Source organism: Antechinus flavipes, chromosome 1, assembly GCF_016432865.1.
Source record: "Antechinus flavipes isolate AdamAnt ecotype Samford, QLD, Australia chromosome 1, AdamAnt_v2, whole genome shotgun sequence".
Taxonomy (NCBI): Eukaryota; Metazoa; Chordata; class Mammalia; order Dasyuromorphia; family Dasyuridae; genus Antechinus; species Antechinus flavipes.
In genome coordinates, this window is record NC_067398.1 from 27,220,709 (window position 1) to 27,246,240 (window position 25,532).

General features: G+C 39.4%; 1 protein-coding gene across 1 annotated transcript; it reads left to right on the forward strand.

Moving 5' to 3' along the window:
• The first annotated feature begins 6,337 nt into the window (after nucleotides 1-6,337).
• Nucleotides 6,338-17,698, forward strand: KBTBD8 (kelch repeat and BTB domain containing 8). The gene is made up of 4 exons (XM_051980478.1): nucleotides 6,338-7,882; nucleotides 8,235-8,454; nucleotides 12,507-13,609; nucleotides 15,000-17,698. Exons 1-4 carry the CDS (start codon nucleotides 7,867-7,869, stop codon nucleotides 15,461-15,463), a joined length of 1,803 nt encoding a protein of 600 aa, XP_051836438.1. The 5' UTR covers nucleotides 6,338-7,866; the 3' UTR covers nucleotides 15,464-17,698.
• The last annotated feature ends 7,834 nt before the right edge of the window (nucleotides 17,699-25,532 follow it).

A 25,532-nucleotide genomic window follows, 5' to 3' on the forward strand; every position in this document is an offset into this window, starting at 1 on the left:
CTGGGACTACTGATAATTGCTAAAAAGAGGCTGATGCTATTCTCTAGATGTGGAAACAGAGAATACAAAGAACCGTAGCCTCATCTTTCAAATATGCTTCTTTAATAACCTACTTATCCTTCATCTTGGTTAGCTTTTAAATGTAAAAGCTGCATTCTACCCTGGTTTTCACAATGCTGTGGTTATCTCTATTGCTTTTGATCATTAAGTTTTATAGCAATAACTAAGTCTTAAAACTTATCTTTTATTATGTTCTTTCTTTCTAGTCTATCTATCAATCAATCATCTACCTACCTACCTACTTAACTACTTGTCTGTCTATCTATCCATTTATCTATCTATCTATCTCTATCACTTTGTGGTTGTTCAGTCATTTTTCAATCAAGTACAACTCTTTGTGACCCCATTTTGGGTTTTCTTGGCAAAAGTATTGTTGTTTGCTCTTTCCTGGTCCACCTCATTTTACAGATGAAGAAATTAAGACACACATGATTAAATGACTTGTCCAGGGTTACACAGCTAGTCAGTATCTGAAGTCAGATTTGATTCAGTCACATGAGACTTCCTAATGCTAAGCTGAGTGCTCTATTCACTGAATCATCTAGTTGCTCTCTCTCTGTGTCTGTCTCTCTTTGTCTCTGTCTCTATCTCTGTTTCTGGTACTATCTTTTTTTTTTTTTTCTCTGTGTCTCTATCTGTGTGTGTGTCTCTCTTTCTTTCTCTCTCTCTCATCTCTCTCTCACACCCTATGTGCCTACCGTCTTATTAAATGGGGAAAAAGGCAAAGGATATCATTGAGAGCTATTTCTAAGGCAAAAAAGATGGACTGATCAAGTAGCACAATTGGGAGATAATTAATGGATGTCCAAATACTTCATTAGTATTCAGTGTCAAGAGATCAAAGGAAAGCCTTCAACATCAGGTAGCTCCCTCTGTGTGATATTAGGAACAAAGGGCAAGAGCCAAAGAATCATAGCACTTTAATAGTTGAACTAGATGGGTGGGTATAAAGATATTGTCATCTACATCCCGGGATCCAATCTACTTTTTGATAGCTCTGTTAGGAAGGTCGGATCCAACACAGATTCTTCTTTTTGGCATTTAAAATCATTCACAAATTGGTTTCAGCTTCTGTTTCCTGAACTGTTGTTCATTCATTTCCCTTCATGTAGTCATGGATTGGACAAAATAGACTTTTTGCTGTTTCACTTGCATTTTCTTCTGTCTCATTTCTATGCCTTTGCATTATCATTTTTGACCCGAATGCATTCCTTCTCTCTCTCTTCAAGTAGAACCCTCAGTTTCCTTTAGAGCTCAGCTCTACCACTATCTACTTTTCACAGAGGATTATAACAGACCTAAAGCTGAAAGAGACCTCAAAATACAACTAGTGTAACCCTCTCATTTTAGAGATGAGATTAAGAGTTTTTCCCTAAATCATAGATAAGCATCAGTGGCAGCACTGGAACCCAGGTCCTCTCAAAACATTTTTGATTTCCTCTCCCCCAGGGCCTAGTGCTGTGCCTTCCCCCAAAGGAAAAAATATATAGATAATATAGATATTTAACAGAGGCTGTCCCTTGTATGATGTACCAGAATTTCCCTGGCAATTTCTTTAAGCAAGTGTGGCTCACTGCTGGATGACCAATGCTTGGAGGGGATGAAGAAAAGCCCTTATTGGCCATTGATCAGGAAGAGCCTCTGATTCGGTGTATCTTAAAGAGAGTCCACTCTTTGCATCTCTTCATATTCCTCATTTGCTGAGCGAGTCATGATCCTTGGAGCCTCTCTTTAGTGGGGAATGAGGGGACTGGTCTCCTTTTCCTCTTCCTGGTAGCAGAGGGGGTAAGAGCCCATGCCATTTGCAGTACATGTTCTGCTCAGGCAAGCTTGAGCTTAGGTTTCAGGATGTCTTTTCTGATGTGCTTTACCTGAACATAAGTGATTTGACAAGTGATCTCAAGATAGATGTTTCCAGCCTCAGACTTTTTGTGAATTCAAAAGGTTTGGAGATCTCTGGGTGCTCACTTGGGAAGGCAGCTGCACTTCAGGAGGAGCCTGTAGCTAATTCAGCATTTTTTTGGAGATGACCATCAGCAGGAAGATGAAATTAACCCTGGGAATCGGTTTCCCAGACAACATGGGTGTGGATAGAGTCATGAATTGGTTCAACAATATCTTTCTAACTGGAGGTTGGGCACGCTATCTACTTTGCACCTAGCTGCTTCTATCATTTCTTATACTGCAATAATATTTCATTGTATTAATATACCATAATTTGGCTACTCCCCAGTTGCTGAGAACACTCTTAGTTTTCCAAGTCTTTGCTGCAATAAGTAGTGCTATGAATATTTTTGTATATAGGGATCTTTTCTGTTTCTTTGATTTCTTTAGTGTATATCTATTAGTGACTTTTCTGGGTCAAAAGGTCTGCACAGTTTAGTGATTTTTGAAGTTTAGTTCTAAAATGCTGAACCAATTCACCCCTCTATCTGTGGAGAAGTGTGCCTGTCTTTCCACATTCCTTCCAACAATTTTAACATTTTGTCATCCTTGGAAGTGGATCTCTTCGATAAAGAGAGCTAATTCAGTTTCAATTGACCAAAGATGGGCAGAAGCAGCTACACCCAAAGAAAGAACACTGGGAGATGAATATAAACTGCTTGCATTTTTGTTTTTCTTCCCGGATTATCTATACCTTCTGAATTCAATTCTCCCTGTGCAACAAGAAAACTGTTCGGTTCTGCACACATATATTGTATCTAGGATGTGCTGTAACCTATTCAACATGTAAAGGATTGTTTGCCATCTGGGGGAGGGGGTGGAGGGAGGGAGGGGAAAAATCGGAACAGAAGTGAATGCAAGGGATAATGTTATAAAAAAAATTACCTGGCATGAGTTCTATCAATAAAAAGTTATGAAAAAAAAAAAGAGAGAGAGAGAACATTTTGTCATCTTTACCAAACTGGTATAAATGAGACAAGACCTCATTTGATGTGCATTTGTCTTACTAGTGATTTGTAACATTTTTTTCATCTGTTTGATGATAGTTTATGTCTTTTCTCTTGACTGCATTTCTCTACTTTCTGGCTTCCTTTAATCAGCTCAAATCCCACTTTCTGAAGAAGCCTATCCTCATTAATACTATTGGCTCCCTTGGTTGGTTAACTCTAATACATTTATATCTTGTTGTATATAATTATTGTATATATATATATATGTGTGTGTGTGTTTTTGTGTGTGTGTGTGTGTGTGTATTTATAGTCTCTTCCATTAGAGGGTAAGCTCCTTGAAGTCAGGGACTGGTTTTGTCTTTCTTGTATCCCTTTGCTTAGCCTAGTAAACTCTTAATATGTGTTTCTTGACTTTTGAATTGATTAAATCTTTAATATATACTTGTGAGGTTCTTATGTTAAGCAGTGTGTGTGTGTCTGTGTCTGTGTTCAGGAAATAAATAGCTGCCTTGAATATCTTTTTATTTCTATTTTGGAAAGATCTTAAATAAAAGCCAAACCTAAATGTTAAGGGATTCCCTCCCCATCCCCCTTCTTCCCTGTCCTGGGCTCCAGAGTTGAAGGTGGTAGTATAAAGACCCTCTCAGGAGAATAGGCTCTCCCCAGGAATGAACTCATTTCATGTGCATGAATCTGTAGGGATCCTTTGTGAAGACAGAGAAGGCATGGAGATCCTTGATCCTTTGAAGATTAAAAAAAGATATTAGTGTTTACTGATTGTAAATCTGGCTATAGAAGACTTGTCACCTTCTTTGGTAGAAGAGCTATTTCATCAATAATACAATGATACAATTTGTATCATTGATATATTGGCCTATTCATGCCATATATATATATATATTACACATATAGATAAATATATGCATGTACACATACATATATACATACATATATGTATATATATAAACACACAGATATACATCATTTAATTTCTTGTAGAATCATAGTACTGGAAGGGACCTGGGACCATGTAGTATTTTACAGATAAGGAAACAGGTTCTGAACAGTTAAGTAACTAGCCTAAGGTCACACAGGAAATCTTCAAGTCAACAAGCATTTATCAACAAACTCTTACTAAGTGTTGATAGCTAAGTATCAGAGGCAGTGATGGAACCCATACCCTTAAACTCCAGTCAATGTCTTTTCCATATCACGTTCTTCTTGAATTTGCTTGACTTTTCTAATTTTTCAATTTTATATGGTTCCCTTCTAAAACATAAATATTTTGGGGAAAATAATTTAGCAAGCAGTGTATTATAACTATTTAATCAAAATGAAACCTGGTTGACTTTTGCTGCCTGCTTTTAAAACTCATTGGCTGGAACTGCCTCAAACCAAAGCTGACTGCCTAGTGTTATTTAGCATTTACAATGGAACAGGATCTTCTTTGTATCCTTAAAGGTCACAGAGAACAAATAGTTATTTGTCTGTTGGTTAAATTTTATTATCTTGCTATTTTTGATTTAAAAAATAATAGTCCTAAAAATATATGATTATCACATCAGAATTTAGCCCTATTAGGGGTGTCAAATTAGCAATGCAGTAAATATTTTCCCTTTTTTTGATACTTAGGTTTGCTTTGAGACGCTCTAGAACTCTGTCTTGCCCCTCTTCCTCCTGCACTAGGGGAATAGAGAACACAGAGTCTTTTCTGAAAGTAATTGATGAATGTTACCCAAGTACTTTTGTTAATAAGTAGAGAATTTTAATGGAAGTGACAAATGTTTAAAACATTTAATTTTAAACCTGACTCCAAAAGAAGTTAAAAATAGAATGACATTGGATTTTTCCATTTATTTTTTTCTTAATAATTTTGATTGGGAATCTAAGGATATTTGGGAAATAGAGAATGATAGTGTTGTATTCTCTAGGAGAAATTGTTCTAGGACCTGGAGTCAAGAGACCTGGATTCAAATCTCAACTTACTTGTTGAATGACCTGTACAAGTCAAATAAATAAGTTCTCTGAAAGCCTACTCTTCCTCTGTAAAATGGGGACAACTGGTGGGCAGAATAGTCAGGGAGATCTGAATTCAAATATAACCTTAGACACTTAGCAGTTGTGTGAACCTGGACAAATCATTTAACCCTGTTTGCCTCAAATTCCTCACCTATAAAATGAGCTGGAGAAGGAAATGGCAAAGCACTGGAGCATCTCTGTCAAGAAAACCCCAAATAGAGTCACAAAGAGCCAGACACTATTGAAAATGACTGAACTGAACAACAAAAATGGACATAATAAGAGAGATCTTTTGGCTTAGTGGAGAGTCAGTTTCAGAATCAGCATGACCTTTGTTACAGTAGCAGTAGATTCTGCTACTGATACTATGTATGTATAAGACTCTGGGAAAGTCACCTAAATCAGGAGGATGTTAACATCTTAAGCCCCTAAATTGTATGTATTGGTCTACTTTGGGAGAGTTAGTTTCCTCACTGGGAGTTTCTTATAACAATGAATTGGATTAAAAAAAAAAAAAAACAAAAACAACTTCTGCTACTTATTCCACAGAGTTGTTGAGAGAAGAGCACTATATAAATGTGACTTGTTAATGTACATGAAACATATTTTAGAAATAGATTTATGAAGAGCAATAGTTAGATAAATCATAGCCATGTACCTAGAAGCTAAGTAAATACTTAATGATAAATTGTATTTTATAGCACCAAATGATAAAGCAAAGAATACAGATTTAAAGTGCAACACTATCTACAAAGCACTTGTTTTGTTATATAGCCTTATTCCAATTATGCCAAATACAAGAAATAAATTCCTGTTCCTATATGGGCTAATAGAGTTGACATTGATATATTTTTAAAATGTTCAAAACTCTTGATCTGTATCATCTCACTTGAGTCTCACAGCCACCCTGTGAGGCAGGTATTGTCAGTATTAACTCCATTTTACAGATGAGGGAAGGAAGGAACAGAGAGGCTGTGATTTTCCTGTGTTCACAAAAAGTATCAGAAACAAAATTTGAATCCAAGTGAAACCTACAATGCTCTAATTGGGGAGCCAGCATTTTCTATAACTTTTTATATAATTTGAGGCTCTATATAACTTTCCCTAAAGCTCCCAACAACAAAGTGCAAAGAAAGGGCATTAAAAAAATGCCATCAGATTCACTTAGGACCAGAAATGGAGGTTATATTGTACCAGTATCCCTGAAATGGTAAGAGTGCCCTCCAGAATGTTAGGGAGAGTCCCTTTGGATGATGCATGAAGGACAAAGACAAAAACCGAACAGACTGGGAAGTCCGGGCTGGGTTGTGACTTGCTTTCCTCCCTAAGATTCCAGATGTATGGAAATATAATGCAATTAAATATAAGATAGGAGGGGAGAAGGGGGTGGTGTGTATCAGTCCAGCAGGCCATGACTTGTCCAGAGTCAGTAGGTGTAATTCCCTCCCATTGATAAACATCAACCTAGCCCCGGCAGGCTGCCTGGGGAGCAGATTGAAGGGAAGGCAATACAATTGCTAATGAAGGTATTCACTGTGTAGACTACAAAGGTAGAGAGAGAACCTCCCCCACCCTCCTTTTTTTTTTTTTTTTTTTGCGGGACCGGTAATTTAATTTTTTCATATTAATTTTTACATGCTCTAAAAATTAGGGAGACGTTTTTCATGACTCAGCTTTGATGGCCAGCAAGGTTAAAAGCCAGTGGAAATCTAAGAATAACTCAGCCCCTGTTGCCAGACGAAACGATGGGGTGAAAACAACCCAGCCCAGGCAGAAATGCCTTTTCATTTGGTGGCGCAGACGGCACTTTAGAAGTCCGTCTCTAGACCGTCAGATCCTTTTCCTTGTGGCAGTGGAGGGTTGGGGAGGCAGGTAACAGATCGGCTTTTAAATTTTTGCACTGAGGCTTACTGGGAGGCTTCTTATGGGCAGGTCAATTGGGTTTTGGGGGCTGGTCACCCTCTCATCTACTCGTTATCCCGCAGTGGGTGTGACAGGTCGTGGGCCACGGTGCAGGAAGTGAGTCGTGTAAGTAACACCGTCGCCCAGGAGGCAGCCCCTAGACCAGTCTGGCACTTTTTGGAGTTCCAGTCCCGCTTCGGACTCGCTGGGGGGCGAGGGAGGGTCTCTCCAGTAATTTTACTCTTTAAACCTCAACTTCGGGATGACCCACGTGAGCGCTGTACCTCAGTTTTCCTACAAGAAAACTGGGCATAAGTGAGCCGAGAAGGGGGAAGGGCTTGGCCGAGTAACTCCCTTCCAGTAGGGACCGTCCTTCCCCGGGAGGACTGTCCGGAGTTCGGCACCGCGTCCTGTGCCTTATCCCCCAAGTGCTCGCAAAGCCGGGGAGCTTTCGTTTTTGTCCCCTGCGCCGGGGTCTAAGTTCCAGTTCTGTCCCCACTCCAGACCTGGGCCGCGTGGCCCCGGCCTAGGCCTCAGTTTCCACGTCCGACCAGTGGGTGACACCTGCCGTGCCCCGTAACAGGGTAGCGGGGAAATCGAGGGGGTTGGGTGGACCCAGACGCCCTAAATCGGAAGATGAAGGGCTTTGCAGAAAGTCTGGATGATGGAGGGCGCCCTAAACCGAAGGCGACCCGCCGGCCCCCAGACAGGCCCCAAACCCACGCCACAGTCCGGCCACCGCCCGTTCTGCCTCCTCCTCCCAGCGACCACGCGGGGCCGGTCTAAAACAGACTACGTTTCCCGACACGCACCTCGGCAACATCCGGCCAATAGGCACCCGAAACGCTAGGGTTGGGGGCGGGGTCTGAGCACCGCGACCTCCCATTGGCCTCGGTGCTCGCTGACGAGCCGGAACCGGGGGGAGCAGGGGAAGCGAAATGACATTTCCTCTCTTCTCCACACTCCGCTCGAGCCGGGGCCCCTCCGAGACATGGCCGCGACGGGAGGTGGGTGCTGCCGCGGCCCGCGAGCTCGGGGGGCGGCCGGGACAGCGGTTGGGGGGTCCGGGATGGGCGTGGCGGTGGGCGCGGGCCTCCTTCTCTCTCCCTCCTTTCCCCGCGGCTCCCGTGGGCCCCGACGGTGGCTGAAGCCGGGCCGTCCTCCCGCGGGGGCCCCGCGCGTTCGCGTCGCGTCCTCCCCCTGCCCCGCCCCCACTCTCCCCCCACCGCCACGCCACCGCGCGAGTCTGGGGCCAGTCAGAGCCGCGTCGTGGGTAGGGCGTGGGCTCGGCGCGCGTGGGCCCGGCTCAACCTCGGCCGCGCGCGGAACCTGGGGCTTGTGCCGCTCTCTCTCCCGCAGATTCAAGTAAGTGTCCGCCACAGGCGCCGAACGGCGCTCCGCCCGCGCCACCCGTGGTCGGGCCGGGGCCCGTGGACGCCGCCCACGCGTGCAGCATCCTCCAGCAGCTCAAGACCATGTATGACGAGGGCCAACTGACCGATATCGTCGTGGAGGTGGACCACGGGAAAACCTTCTCGTGCCACCGCAACGTGCTGGCGGCCATCAGCCCCTACTTCAGGTACCACCTGCCTCAGTTTATCCCTCTGTAGCATGCGCCCATTCCGTCTCCACACCTACTGTGTGTAGGGTCCCCTCTTGCAAGGACGCCAAAGACATTGACCCTAGAGGAACTTGGGTTCACTCAGTAACCAGAGTGTCCAGAGCCTCAGGGACTAGTCAGGTGACCAGGGCCCTAGCATTTATTAAGCTCCTCTTGTATGCTGACTTCCAGGGACAGAAAGGCAGCAGCAGCCCCTGGAGAAGTTGCTCACCAGTGACCCCTGGGAACTGCAAGCTGACCATCTGCATCCACCGCACTCTAGCCCTTGGCCTGGCACAGCGCCAGACCCCGACGTTGGGATAGATGGAGTTTCTGAGACAGGATTTATTTGATTTTGGGTCTTCCCTGGCCCCAGATTCAGCATTCTTTTAACTATGGTCCTAAAGAAAGGGAGAAAGAGAAAGGTGGTCTTTAGAAAAAGTTTGTCTAGTTTACATGCTGCTCTAAAGTTCGTGATGTTCATCTAGTTCAGAGCTGCTTAAAACATGCTCATTGTAAATATGCCTCAGATGGATAGTCTGAACAGTTGAAAAAAAAGTTTGACATTTTCTGAAACTTATTCCAAAGAATTCAGTTTTTAGCTGAAGGAAATTTTATAACTAAAAAAAAAAGTTAGAAAAGAGAATACTTGGTTTTTTATTTTAATTCGTTTTAGGTGCACACTTTTAAATTAATTGTTTTTCAAGAAGTTTACTTTTTTTATTTTTCTCATAAAATGTAGTTTTTCTCACATTCCTGGGACAAAGTAATTTGAGACAGTGGATATACAAGAGCAACTAAGCTAGAATCACTGAATAGGATAGAATGTATAGGTGAAAAGGATCATAGGATCAGAGAGTTGAATATTGACTGGTCCTACTGTGTGTCTGCTATTAGTAGGCTTTTAATGCTTGTTCATGCTGTCCTCACATAATCTCTAGTTACTCTCTTACTATACAGATAATGAGGCTGAGGCCCAGAAAGCAGAACTCCTCAGTATTCTATCAGGTTGGATTTGAACCCAGTTTCCCTGACTCTGCAACCACTGTTCTTTCTTCTGGACCAGATGTTAATGATCTAGTTCAGAATCTTTCGTTTATAGCTGAGGAAACAAGGTCAAGTTAAATGTCAGAACTGAGACTAGAATTCAGAGAGAGCAGCTGCAAAAAAAAAAAAAAATGGGAAGGTTATTATTAGTTTGGGAATTAGCTATATATTACATTTAGACAAACTATATTTGTTTGAGAGATCTACAGCAAGAGATAAGATGTCTTAAGTCTAGCTTTAGAAATCATTCTTTACTTTTAAAGATTATTTTCATTACTATTGAACACTAGAACCTAGAAATGTGAAAAGTTTTGGCCTTTTGAGTCCAGGATTATGAGAGTTTCAATGATATTTATATTTATCACTTTGAAGATTGAGCAAGAAAAATCAGTTTTTTAAAAATGACATAAGATTTTTTCTAAATACTTAAGATAAGTAGTTATTCGAACTGTAAGATATGTGATTTACAAAGAATTAACTGAGGACAAAATTTAGGGAACTAAATATATACACACCCAACACACACAGACACACACACACACACACAGACACACAGACACACACACACACACGTGATTTTCTTGTAGTTGATATTTTTCCTCATTTGAGATATGGACATTGATTTTCTTATACACATATAAGTATATATATTATGTTGTTTTTTGTTTTGCAAGGTAGTTGGGGTTAACAGACTTGCCTAGGGTCTAATTTTTATACCATGTTTTTATTAATAAGTGGTATTAAGTAGCAAAATAACTTCTGATTGGTGGTGTTTGGTAGTTAGTTGTGTTGACTTTTCATAATTAATAGGTTGTATGATGGTGACTACCCAAATAAGTAAGTTGTTTAATTGTTGATAGCTAAGATTATCTTACTTAAAATAAGCTGTGCTAAAAGGCCGACTCTCTACCATCCACTTGTGACCTCTCTACCCCAGCCTCTATCCAAGTTACTAGTAGTTTTATAATGGTGTTGTTGGATAATGCTTTTCAGAGTAGCTCATAATTTCTGATGTTTGGTGCCTTTTTTTTTTTTTTTAGTTGTTTTTCTATAGCTATTGGGTACTTGTAATTCTTAGAATTGGAAAAAAACTTCCCACAAAAACAAAAGTTTCATCTTGTGAAACATAAATATTGTTTTATTTTATATTTTGTTAAGAAACTAAATATCTTTAAAATAAAGAAAAAAATTATTACATCTTAAAAACATTTAGTACTGTAATGTCTAGCCCCACTCTTGTGCTCATTATATACCTCCATATTAATTGTATTTTAAAAATTCCAACTGTTCCAGGGAAGTTTACGGAATTGATCAATAACTATTCCATAAAGAAAGAATGAATATGTTGTCATTTAAGGAGGCTACTTTGTTCCCCCTTAAGGATTTTTTTCTTCATTCCCTTATTAAAAAAGAAAAAAAAAAGACAGATGCTCAGTTTTTATAGTACATTATATAATACCTAGAGTCCCGTTCCCTTTCCCCCCTCCCCCCCCCCAGCCAGAGGCAGTTGGGGTTAAGTGACTTGCCCAGGGTCACACAGGAAGTATCTGAGGTCAGATTTGAACTCAGGTCCTTCTGACTTAAAGGCTGGTGTTTTGTCCATTGTTCCAGCTACTGCCTCATACCTAGAGGTTTTAAAAGTGCTTTTTTGACACTATTTTTAGATGAAATCTCCTTTTGATTTTAATCCTTGGTCTTAGGAGTTAACCTAGAAAGAGAAAACTTTAAGTAAATAACTTTTATTGATGACTTATGTTTAAGAAAACCAGGATCCAGGTCTGACAACCAGACAACCGTGTCTGATTCCTAGTCAATGATATTATGGCAATCCTTTAATCTTATTTTAAAAGCATAGCATTTTCTGTTACAGGTAGAATTTATTAATTTGGCTGAGGCAATTGTTAAACTTAGAAGTGTGGAGGATTGTTATTCTTACCATAATATAAACTTTGTTTCCAGATTTTTTTTTTTCATCTCTAGGAGAAATTTGTGGGAAATATGGCAGTTCCTTAATTAGAGAAAGATAATGAAATTTTAAAAACAAAGATTTTAGAATATTCAAGTGTGACTGAAGTAATTTAATAATTTTTATGTACAATAAATAGGAAAATATTAGTTATAGAAAATTTTCACAGTTTTTATATAGGAAGTAGGATATAATTAAAATAAAGTTTTGAAGGGTATCTATATTTTAATATGACTTAGTTTCTTTTTTTTAGTCAGAAAACATTCAGTTTAATGTATCTCATCCTATTTAATTTTTTTCATTATGTAATTTCACATCTGTCTTGCAGATTACATATGTATCTATGGAAATATATAGTGATTTTAAGGTATACTGCAAGTAGCTGAAATTTTCATAAAATTAAATTTCCATGGATACTTATGTATAAACTTTAGAAAAGTTGATGGATTTGGGTACAGGTCACTGTGAAGTTTATAGTAAAACATAAAAAAATAGTAAGGAAATGTTTATATATCTGGGTCATTTGTTAACACACTAAAAGTTTAAGAATGTAGTCAGGACATTTAGAAATTATGCCTTGAACAAAGGTCCACAGTAAGTGTTTGCCCCTATATCTTCTGCATAATTAGGACCAAACCATCTCCTAAATTTGGAATTTATTGGTATGGTTAAAAGAGTGTTCATTTATTTGCACAATTACTTTGTCTTTAAGACTAGCTCTTCTGAAGAGAAGTGCATGCAGAATAGAGGGGCTTGGAATAATTACTTCCATTTGGGATTTGTTCCAGGAAGTTTACTTTCTTTTTCTCAGTGCTAGTTCCCAGTTCCTTTAGTAGATTGAATATGAGAACTTGCCTTTTGAGGATTGTAAATCTTTTTGCTTTCATTTAGAATTTCAGGAAAGCGTATTAGCATATTCAAATATATTTGTAATTTGTTTATTTTGTACTTGGCTATTTGTTACAGTGACATTGTAATACCCAAATGCCATTCTAACTGCTTTCTCCCCCCTTATCAGATCAATGTTCACTAGCGGCCTTACCGAGAGTACACAGAAAGAAGTGCGTATAGTTGGCGTTGAAGCTGAGTCAATGAATTTAGTATTGAACTATGCATATACCTCCAGAGTCGTACTCACCGAGGCCAACGTCCAAGCTTTGTTCACTGCAGCTAGCATCTTCCAGATCCCTTCCATTCAGGACCAGTGTGCTAATTATATGATAAGTCATTTGGATCCACAGAACTCCATTGGGGTTTTTATCTTTGCTGATCACTATGGTCATCAGGAGCTAAAAGACCGATCACAGGAATACATCCGTAAAAAGTTTCTGTGTGTCACCAAAGAACAAGAGTTTCTTCACTTAAGGAAAGATCAACTCATTAGTATACTAGACAGTGATGACTTAAATGTCGACAAAGAGGAGCATGTCTATGACAGTATCATCAGGTGGTTTGAACATGAACGAGAGGGAAGAGAAGCGTACCTTCCAGAAATATTTGCCAAGTGCATCCGTATGCCTCTGATGGAAGACACCTTTGTTGAGAAAATTCCTCCCATGTTTGCTGAGGCCATTGTCCAGAAGGGACCGTGTAGTGCCAACGGCTACACACAGAGGCTTGGGATGACTGCATCGGAAATGATCATATGTTTTGATGCTGCCCATAAACACTCAGGAAAGAAGCAAACAGTGCCTTGTCTCGATATAGTCACAGGGAGAGTGTTCAAACTATGCAAACCACCAAATGACCTGAGAGAGGTGGGAATTCTTGTGTCCCCCGATAATGACATTTACATTGCGGGAGGCTACAGGCCAAGCAGCAGTGAAGTCTCCATTGACCACAAGGCAGAGAGTGATTTCTGGATGTATGATCATGCTACAAATAGATGGCTACCCAAAGCTCCTTTACTTCGAGCCAGAATAGGCTGTAAACTGGTTCATTGTTGTGGGAAACTCTATGCAATAGGTGGGCGTGTTTATGAAGGTGATGGGAGGAACCCCTTAAAATCTGTGGAGTGTTACGACAGCAGAGATAACTGTTGGACAGCTGTTAGCCCAATGCCTGTAGCAATGGAGTTCCACAGTGCTGTGGAGTATAAAGAAAACATCTATGTTCTACAGGGTAGGTGTCGAATGATTGTCGAGTTTAGACAGGGTACTTTCCCTTTCTTTCTGCTCAGGGATAGTACTCAGTCCTTGTAAATCTCTGATGAGAACAATTCTTGTTGAAGAGCTCTGTGGGGGTAAAAAGAGCTTTTTGAATATAGTGTCAATCTACTGTTTAGCACTTATTTCATTTGGAATAATCACTAACATGTTTCATGATGTATAATAGAATGTAACTGAAACCATATAAAAATATTCTTAAGCCAGATTGAATATACTGTTAGCATGCTAACAAGCTATTTTCACCCATGATCAAGACAAACTTTGGCTTGTATTTATGCATATGTGCTTTATGATACATCTCCTTAAAAATAAGGGATGACCGAATTTATTTCTATATAATTTACTTGATGGCGTTTTAAAAAAACAATCCGCAAAATCATGATCATGTGACCCATTAATTTTGAAAAGTTATTAAATTAGCTGTAAGTAGTTTTAAGTTGCAGGTAATATATTTTTGTCAGTCTTTTTGTAAAATGTGATTGCTCAATTTACTTATGAGTTATAGTATATGTGTCCTTTATTTTGCCAGGGTGGAAACTGCCCAGTACCACTATATCAGCCATATCTATTTTAGTGAAGAAATATCTCTTGATTTTTCCCACCTTTTTTTTTCTGCCCACCTCCCACTCCCCAGGCAGTTGGGGTTAAGTGATTTGCCCAGGGTCACACAGGTAGGAGTTATTAAGTGTCTGAGGTCAAATTTGAACTCCAGTCCTCCTAACTTCAGGGCTGGTGTTCTATCCACTGTACCACCTAGCTGCCCTCCACCTTTTGTTTTTAAATTATTTTAGCAGACCAGAATTGTCAGCCTCGTTTCTCCTTGAACACTTACTTGCCCACTTGAGCCACCATTCTGTGTTAAAAGTTTTTAAGTTAAAAAAAAAAAAGTTCTCCTGTTACAATCAATTCATGCTGAATTTTATTTATAATAAAGCTATTATTTGTCCTACTTTTCCAACTTAAAGACCTTAATCACAGAAAATATCTAAAATCCCAAATTTCCTACCAAAATAATAGCTCAACACCTAAACTCTTGAGTCTAGAGATATATGTAGGAGTGGCAAATATTATACTCATGATCCTTTTAACTTTCCTTTGAGGTGGTGCCTAAATACTAGTATTCAATGAAACAATTCCCATGCCCTGTGGAGTTTATCATAAAAAAATTTAACCTTCTTTGAAAGAATAATGTACTGCATAGTTTGAATTATCTTGTGCAAATTTACGTTACAAAGTAATTTACAATCTACAAGTCACTCTGTTTATTTTTGAAGATTATGAAATAGTTTTTCAAATATGTCACATGACCTCCACTGAAAATGTCTGTTCTTTTTGCTTTTTAGGAGAATCTTTCCTCTGCTATGATCCTCAGAAAGACTACTGGGGCTTTTTAACACCTATGACTGTGCCTAGAACCCAGGGCTTAGCAGCTGTATATAATGATTCTATCTACTACATCGCTGGAACCTGTGGAAATCATCAGCGTATGTTTACCGTGGAGGCCTATGATATTGAGCTAAACAAATGGACTTGTAAGAAAGATTTTCCATGTGATCAGTCTATAAATCCATATCTGAAACTTGTACTTCTCAATAATAAACTCCACTTGTTTGTTCGTGCAACTCAAGTTACTGTGGAAGAGCATGTCTTCAGGACCAGCAGAAAAAATTCACTTTATCAATATGATGAGGGGACAGACCAGTGGAAGAAAGTGTATGAAACTCCAGATCGCCTCTGGGATCTTGGGCGCCATTTTGAATGTGCCGTTGCTAAACTATATCCACAATGTCTTCAGAAAGTACTTTAGTGGGAAACAGGCCTTAGGATTTGAGTAGTAACTGCTGATACTTGAGGTGACATGTCTTACAATAAAACAAAGACATTCTGTCAGTATTTAATGTAAGCTGAAAGAGTTGTGTTCATGGGGATGGGTGCTCTTAAAGAAGGCATTGTGGGGAATGATTTGCTCTCATACGTGTAATGTTTTCAGTTCAGCAAGGGGATGGTGACAAAGTGCAATTATCAGCATTTTTTCTGATATAAATTTAATCATGTCATTCTAGAAGGTTTCTGTGATTAAAAGTAACTAAGATGTCAGAAGAACCAAGACAACTATGCACTACTGCAAAAGCTTGGCTAGCATTACTGGATATGGATGTCCAAACTGGTTCGAAGTGACTTCTTTTAAATACGGGTAAAAATTTGAGGCAATATCACTAGGTCTTTACTTTAGCTGTGACTTAACCAACATAGAGGAACACTCCTTTAGGTCCTGATTCTTAATATTTATACATTTTTATGTATGCTATTTCAAGTATACCGAGGTGTTTGTTATATGTTCAGCTGTACAATAAGTTTTAAAAAAATTTGAATCTCAGAAAAAAGAGCTGTTTTGGGTAATTGACATTTCCTATGTGGCTTTAAGTCAACCTAATGATATGTTAGCAGTTTTCTGGCAACAAAATGTTTTCAAGTGCTAACACTTGTCATGTTTGGGGGAGACAAAGATAATAATCTAGTAAAGGGCTTTTAAACCCAAAGGCGGCTGGTGCTAGTATACTTCCATTTTCGTGTGGCCAGGTATTGTTACCTTGCCTGACTGTGCTTGTCTTTCAAAGTGGTCTGCTGGTTTCATGGCCAGAATACATCAACTGTAGACCTCTTGATTTGAGTGAGATTCTGCATTTAAAATGATAGCAGAATATGGCCATTTGTTGATTTCAGTTTCTCTCATTGTTATTCTTGGGAAATTGAGAGTTTTGTAGTTTTTGTTTTTGTCTTTTTTTGCATGAAGTTAGTTCCAAAACTGCTTAGTAGATCTCATGTTTGGCTTGTCCTGATTCCTCTATTTCTATTCATCTTAACACCGTAAAAATGTTATGTCTGTTCTCCACAGAAGATAATGTGAGAATTGGCCTTATTTTTGATAATTTTTTTTAAAGGAAGAGACATGGTGAACTTAAAATTTTTTAACTTGATTTTTTTTCTGTTTTTGTATATTTAACATCAAATTTATGAAAATAGATCCTTTTCCTAGGGTTAGCCTCTGCTTGGTTGCAGGAGCTTGAAAAGGGGAAAAAAAAAAGTGAAGAGTTTGATATCTCATTTTTTTAAATCAGTCATAACATAACTGCATCTTTAGATTCCAAGTGTCATTCTTTATATTTGACAAATTTCTAGCACTAATCTAAGTACATTAAAGTGAAGAAGAACAATTCATTTGTAATTAAATAAGGCAGATATTTGGATGAGTAACTTATTTTTTATAGTCTTAGACAAGTTGAAAATAGCTAAGTATAATCCAGGATCTGTCCTTATCACATGAGCAATTTTTATCTTCTTTAAAGAAAGCAAACTGACATAGTTCTTATTTAAATATTGCACAAATTTTAACGTGATACTGTGAAACAAACAAAAAAAAAATTAACATTGCCTCCTTGCATCACATACCTCATTTTCCAGAAACTTACCAAACTGCTTCTTGGAGAGATGTATAAGTTAATGGGATTTTTCTGAAGCAGATTTTAAGGTTGATGGCATTTATAGAGTTACATTTTAGAGTGGAGTCCTAGAAAGCGAGAAAATTGCTTTCTTGGTGTTTGTTACAATGCTGTTTTGTTGTTTTCTTTTCTTTTTTTCTTTTTAAGTACAAGTCAGTCAATTAAAATGTTCATTTCCCATCCCCTCCTCCCAAGTTTTTCTTATTCTTTGTGTAAATTGTATAGTTTTGTGTAGGGCTCTATCTGCAGGCTTTTTGAAGCACCCTTCCTTTACTACAGTGTTGCATTAGTCTATAAAAACTATCCTTGCAAAAAGTGTTAAGTGTTAGTTTTTTGTTTTAAAAGCTTGGTTGACTATTTAGATTTCCTGCTGCTTTTTGACAATCTCTATTTATTTAGTAGAACATAATTTTCAGCATATTACTTGAAAACATGACCTAGAACATTTGATTTAGCAATTGACTGATCATATGATTGTATAGGAGTACAACAAGCTGTAGTTAATTCTGCAGTAAGTTTATTTTGTTGATCTGCACTACAACTTTTATTGTTGTTGTTTTATCCTTTTATGCCGGGGGTACGAACCAAGGTGATAATATGTTCAAAAGCTAAAGCCTGTAACTTGCCATGGAAATGAAATCTGTTGAATCTTAGGTGTGCTTAATCTTTGTCTAAACAATAATCTAGCTGGAACCTTTTGCCACTTTTAAATGCTTTCAAAAGAAGGCCTTAAAGTTAGATTGGTGATGGTTTTTGCTCTCTACTTAGATTTTTTCAGGTAAATTTTCATAGTGTGGGGAGGAAATTGGTAAAAGGTACCATAAGCACTATAGAATTAAGTTAGGGCCGTGTTGAAAGATTATTTATACAGCATCTTCCGATATATTTAGAAAAAATGTGAACTAAGACTTTACAGAAAAGTGAAGTTGAAATCTGTTTTCCATCTTCATTTGTTATGGTACACAGCTGATGTTAGATTAAGTCTCAAACTGATTGCAGTGGTGCATGAGACAAGGTGGATGTGGTCTGTAAGGCATCAAATTCACTGTTTAAGGCAGTTTAAAATGGCGTTCAATGTTCAGTGCTCAGGTATGTAGTAAGAAGTACTGTAGTCCGGGGTGGGGCGGGGGTAGGGGTGGGAAGGGTTAGGGGAAATGTGTGGAATTTTTAAACATTTTGCCATAATTGCACAATTTTGCATTTTTACTTGATGTCATTTAAGTTTCTTATAATAAAACTTATTCTTGTTGAAAACATGATTGGCTTAAAAAATTTCTAATATCTTTGATACTCTCACTGGTATGATCCATTAGTAATAAAATTTCTTATATATGATTTATTTTCTTTAAATATCATTTAAATATATGCTGTGTTAAATACAAAATTAAAACAGATCACTGCCGTGAAACTAATTGATCTTTAAAAAAAATAGCTTTTTATTTTTCCAAATACATGTAAAGATAGTTTTCAGCATTTACCCTTGCAAAACTTTGTGTTGCAAATTTTTCTCCCTCCCTCCCTTTCTCCCCACTTTTCTGAATAGTAAGTCATCCATTATAGTTAAACATGTGCAATTCTTCTAAACATATTTCCACATTTATCATGCTGTGCAAGAAAAATCAGATCAAAGGAGAAAAAAATGGGAAAGAGAATATTATGCTGTGATCCACATTCAATCTCCAAAGTCTTCTCTCTGGATGCAGATAGCTCTCTCCATCACAAGTCTGTTGGAATTGGATGGCTTAAGATCTTGATGACTCTCTCAACCTGTGATCCAGGTATGTCAGTAGTGCACATGAGGGATCTTTGATTTCATTTAATGTTGTACTTCCCTTCATTAAAGAAGACAGATCCTAACTTTAGCATAAATTCTCAACGGAGACTTTGCTTGAAGCACAGAGAGGTAAAGACACTTTCTTATTGTTATCCAACTACTGTCAGGTAGAATTTGAACACGCGGTTGTGGTAGCTCTGGTAGGGAGTTGCCTCAAAGCCTAGCACAATGTCCACAGTATAACACTACACATTTTTGAGCTGGTTGGGTTCTGTTAATAATCATTAGAAGATCCCAAATAGATGATGAGTATTTTACTCTAGGTTTGTTACAAAGATCTCACAGAGATCCCCTGGAATTTTGCTGGATTTGTTTAGTTTATGCTCCTTAACTGCTGTCTTATGGAGGTGAGTCCTGAGGAGCTTTGCAAGTACCTTTTAACATTTAAAACAATATTATCTATGCAGTATAAGCTTTATAATTTCTGAGTGAGTATACAAACCGAAAATGATGGCAATCCATCTTCTTGCTTTTTCTCATAATTAGGTACAATATGGTGATCATTTCTCCTAAGCAAAGGTCGTTCTCTTTGCTAGGAATAATAACCCTTAAGAGAATTATCTCGATAGTATTTTTGCCATTGCTTGCCAGTCTGGGCACATCCTGTGCCATCCCCAAAAGACAGTCTTGCTTTCAGTGGCTTTCATTGGTTTGGTCTTGTTCCTTTGGGTCCTAAGTGGAGTGGACTATGAGGAGACATTTGAGAAATCAAAATATTTCCTTCCCAGAAGGCTAGATTGAGCTTCAGAGGACTAGGTTCAAATCTCACAACTTCCATCTGCTATCTGCTCTGAGTAATAACCTCACTGGGGATATGATTTGAGTCCTTTTCTTTTAAACTGATGATCCTAAATCTGAATGAGGCTTTCTCTATTTCAAAATCATACATATAACCTATAAATTAAAGATAAAAACATTAGATTATCAAATTTTACTTTCCATTCCACTTTCCAACTCATGTGGAATTGTTTCCAACAGTTTCTAATGGTTTGCAACTCGTGAGTTTTTCAGGAACCCAAGTTCTCTATAACTGAAGAAAAGTTGACTGAGATGGTGATGTTCTGGCTGGTCGATACTCTGAGGCTGTGAATATTCTCTTTCACTAAATAAAAGATCATTGCCCATTTCCTGAAAGATGTGAAAGTGTGATCTTATTTGGACCTTTAATATTCATAGAGGGAAACCAATTTTGACCAAGTCTCCACTCTAGCTTTGAAGACCTTAATACTACTTAGCATCTATCATATAGTTAAGTGATATGTATGATGGAGAATTTTGCTCATTTGTGAACATATAACAGTGTTTTTGGAAGAAAATTATCTTGTGTTTAAAACACTGATTTTCAAATGGAATGTGTTTGGAAATCTTCAGTGTTGTCAATGTTTTCATTTATTTATTTATTTTTAAATTTTATTCAGTTGAGTAAGGCCACACAATTTAGCATTATGAAATAGTATATTAATTCGTAATGCAAACACAAGATTGTTAAATGCTATTACTTTCCAGGCAGCATCAGCTATAATTTGAGAGAAAATCCCTAATAAATGGTCAAAAATGGATCTTCAGTTTATATTTAGTTCATAAGATTTTTGACACAAATTTGATAAACTGAAAAAAAAAAAAGTACTATATTGTGGAGCATTTTTTTTTCCCTACTGGGAAAGAGAAGCTAAAGATGAAAAAATGAATATGAAAAAAATATTGAAATGCCATAGCATTAGATATTTTATGAAAGCTATGAATCCAGTGAGATTTGTTGTGGACAGAGAGCCACCCTTAAAGAGGAAAGGACCTATGTTCAAGATTCATGTCTGACACATACTTGCTTTATGACCCTGGACAACTCACTTAATCTGTCCCAGAGAAGTTTTCAAAATCATAAATCACAAAGACGATACAGAGCAACCTTTGGAGGAATTTCCCTTCCTGGGATTTCCCTAGTCCTTATGCCCAATCCAATTTTTTTTGGTCTGTTTTTTGTTTTATAGTTTGCTAATTGACTGACCTACCCTTTTATTTAGTGATTTTTTAAAATGACTCATATACTGTCTTCATATACTGCTTTACCAGTGAAATAGTCAGGAATATTAGGTATTAATTTTCTACTTTCAAGGCACTTGTTGAGACCTGAATAAAAGGTATTAATAGAGTCGAGTCCCCAATTAATTAAATCATCAAGTCTTGGACCAGCAAAAGCTAAGACTCCTGGGCAGCTTTTTCTTATAAATTCACAAGTTCTCACCATCCAGCAGCAGAATGAAAAATCCCAGCCTCCTCCCAAGTTGTTTGGCACCCCCTATGGCTTGTGGGACCTGGACAGATCAGAGAAACGAGTTCCTTCCCTGCTCCCCAGCCTGCTGCTGGTGGCTGCTGCTTCTCCCCAGACTCAAAGGTTCCCGGAGGGGCAGAAATAGGCGAGCTTTGGGTGCCAGGATTCTAGAGCTTGTCTGACAGGCCGGGTCCGAGCAATTTCGGAGGAGAGCAAAGAACCTTTCCCTGGTCTGAGATTCGGGTTCAAATCTCATCTCTGTCACTTGGAGGATCTCGGGCAAGTCATTTAATGGAGGCCCCAGGACTCAGTTTTCCCATCCGTAAAATGAATTGGTTGGACTAGATGGCTTCTAAACTCCGCCATTCTAAGGGATTCCCATCCCAAAGAGAGAGAAGGCGGGGCGGTTGGGGGCAAACTTACGGACAGCGCTAAGGGTCGGGGCCCCAGAAGAAGGGGGCCCTCGACCCTGAAGCTGGAGAAGAGGGGCTCCATGGCTAGAGGAGGAAGGACGAGGGCAGTGGAGAGGAACCGGGATTTGCGAGCAAGTGGGGTAGGGGTATGGTAAGGGGTAGCCCTTCCCTTTAGGGGCTTCCTTGTGGCCCGACCCAGGACTGCACTCTCCCCTCCCAGGGGCTTTCCTTCGGGTGATGTGGGAGGGCCCCGCTACTTCCTCCTCCTCCCTCCCCCCACTGTGTGTGTCCTGTCCCCGCATTAGCTGCTTTTTGAAGAGGAGTGGGACTCAGAAGTGACTTGCCCAAGGTCACCCTGTTAGCAGCCTGGTGGGTCAGTGGCAGGAGCCATATTCGATTCCCAGTGTCCGGCCCCACCGCCTCCGAGATTCCCACCTCTAATGCCCTTTGGAAACCCGGTTTCTGATCTCGCAGCCCTTTTCTTAAAGAGGAGAGACAAGGAGGGAAGCTGGAGCAAGCTGTCTGCGCGCCCCTCCTGCGCCCCGTTCCGCTCCTTCCCCCTTTTCGGCCAAACCTCCTGGAGCCTCCCCTTTCTTCCTAGGTGGGGGCCGGGGCTGGGGGCGGGGCGGGAGAGTGCTGCCATTGTTTTCTGGACGTGGCCCAGGGGAGGAGGGCAGGTGTGGCCTTCTGGGGGTGCTGCTGTTTATGCTCCAGGGCCCCGCCCCCACGTGGAGGCTGCGGTGGTGCTCCCCAGAGTGTCAGAATGTTAGGGGAGGGGAAGGAGGGGGGAGGGTTCCCCAGGCTGCCCCTCCCGGGGTTCTGTAGTATTCCAGGCTGGTGAGAGGCACCCCGACTCATGACAACCAAAAGATTTCTTTGGGGTTGTTTGCTTTTTAGAGAATTGCATAATTGCCTAGTCATTGTCTAAATTTAACCAGAAAATACCAAAACCAAGGCATAAAGTCAACAAAACACCAAAAGAAATGTTCCGAGTGTCAAATTATGGCTACTTAAAAGGAGTGGTACATTATTATTTTTTTGAGGGGGGGAGGCAGAGAACACAGATACAGACAGAGACACACAGAGATTTTGCTGTGGGACAAATCATTTTGCTTTCTCTGAGCCTCAGTTTCCTTATCTGTAAAATGGGGATTGGACTGAAAAGATGCTCTAGATCCTTTTTTGGGAGAGAAAAAGAAAACATTACAAGGAGATAATCTGGCTGAGTGGAAGAGGTTGGAAGAGTAAAAGAAAAACACTCATCTGTCCCCCTGTTCTCTAAACTTGCCGACATCAGCTCTCATTCTCTTTTCTTTCTTTACTATCTTGAGGGGGAAGGGAGAGCAGATATGTGGCCTTCTTTGCCAAGGCTAATTATTTCCCCGGTGTATTTAATCTTATTCTCTAGGATTTTTTTTCCATGAGGCACAGTGTAGAGAGTGTTGGGATTCAAGTGAGAAGACTCAATTTCAGATTCTGAGTCACACTTAACTATTTGTATACATTATTTAATTTTTCTTAGACTCAGTTTCCTCCTTAGTAAAAAAGGGTGTAATAGTAACTATCTCACGGGGCTGTAACAATAACATTACATAATTACATCATTATTATACATATTATACAATATCATATAAATATTATCTCCTCTAGATTTTCATGTTCTCTTTCCTTTCATCTTATAAGCATGCTCAAGTCTCTCCTATTCTCTGTTCCCTCCCGCCCCCCCTCCCCCAATAAAATTAACCAACCTTGGCCCTTCTTTGCCCACAATTTTTGTCCCATCTTTTCTTACCTTCTCTGTCAATCTAGATGGTAGCTAACCTAAAGTTAGCCACTATTTCCCTATCAATCCTTTGCATTGATTCTTTGCATTCTGGCTTCTGTCCAGACTATTACATGTTACAGCAAAGGTCATCAGCACCTTACATCTCTGCTGATGCTGCTTCTTTGTCCCTGTCCAATGCTAGAATGCATCTAGGATCCTTCTGATCGGGGTCTGCTCCCTCTGTCCATTCATGCTAGTCCATCCTGTGTGACTATCACCTCCACAATTCACCCTATAGGGGCCTCTGTAGACCAGGAGGCATTTCCTCATGTGCTCTTGATTTATGTAGAGTCCTTTGCAGATTATAAAGCATTTTATGGCTATTTGTTATCACTATGACCTTTCATATTATCGGCACACCAATGGACATGTAGGGTCTCTGTTATCTTTTGCTCTTCTCATATGATCAACTCATCTCTACCTCCCTCCATTTTTCTAGATTTCTCTCATGACTTCATTTCCCCTACTCATCATGTAAAATCCCTAGTGTGTAAAGTGTTCCAGTGGGCTCACATCCTCTGTGAGCTTGTTCATTGCCTTTTGGGCGATGGTCAACGTTTGGAGACTACAATGGCCTCCTATATCTGTTGCTAGCACGTGCCATCAACAACAGAAGAACAGTGTAATGTTTTCTAAATTATAATGTTCTCTGTAAGCAGATTTCTTGCGGGGTTTCTGGAGGCAGCCTTAGTTTCAGCTCAGAGTAATAATCACCTCAAATGCAGCCAGGAGTTAAGGTCCAGTCCTTTATTGTCTCTTCCAAAATAGCCCGGTTAGCTTTCCTTGGTTCTGAGAGCTCTTGTTGCTAGTTCTTTGCCTCTGCCAGCTTCGGCCTCCAGCTACCTCTGAATCCTTCATTCTACCCAACTGAATCCTGGCTTCTCAATCTCCCAAAAGTCTCTAGTTAGCTTGTGGGAGCTCCTTATATATGATTTCTTAAAGGTGTGAACTCAAAGGTTGACTCCTCCTCCGAGAGTGGGATTGTGGGAGCTGTGACTTGTGAATCTCCTCCACTGAACTTGTGAATGTCCTGGACTTATGAATCTTGTAGAACTCCAATGAGTACTAAATATATTAGTGAGCTAGAGAACTGCTAAGCAAGATGCTAAAATTAGACAACCGACTTAGCACTTTGTAAGAATCCTAACAGAACAGGGTTAAAAATAGGTCTTTATTTCAAGGCGAAGCTAGGAGACTACTAAAAGCAAGTCAACCTTGCCCTCTTTTTTCCTCTTGTTCAATTCTGGACCTTGCATATATTATCTATTTGCCATTTCTCGTACAAACACATGCATATCTAATATATTAATAAGAATATATTGTATGTTTCTAGATTTATTTGATATATTAATAATATAATGCAACATATGTTAATAGATAATGTAGTTACATTTTATATCAATTATGTATATCACATGCATATGTGCACAATACACATATATTTATATACATACACTATTTGAAGGAGATAGTTTTTACTCCTTCAACTTTGGCTTTGACTCCCTCTTATTAATCCTTTCCCCAACCCTTCCTATTGCCCGTTTTTGTTAGTTCCACCTCCTCAATCTCCCTTATTCATGGCTTCCTTTCCCTACCTCCTTAAAGGTAGCCAAGTACTCTGGATTTGATATCAGGAAGACCTTAATTTGGAACCTGCTTCAGATACTCACTAGCCATGTGACTTTGAGTAAGTCACAACTCTCTATTTGCCTCAGTTTCCTCATTTCTAAAATAGGGATAACAATACTACCTACCTCCCAGGGTTGTTGTGACGTTCCAAAGAATCACTCTATCTAAAGTGCTTTGCAATCCTCAAAATACCTTATTCATGTTAGTGGCTGTTTAGATTGTCATTGATATTATCATTATCTACTGCAAGCAATCCAATAGAGACCATTCTCTTAGGATATGTATAGCTTTCTAGTTGGTTTGCCTGACTACAAGTAGGTTGTCTCCTCTCCAAACCAGGTTACCTGGAGGTAACCTAAGTATTGTGCCTACTCTGATTACATCCCTCCTCTCCTCAAGGACAGCT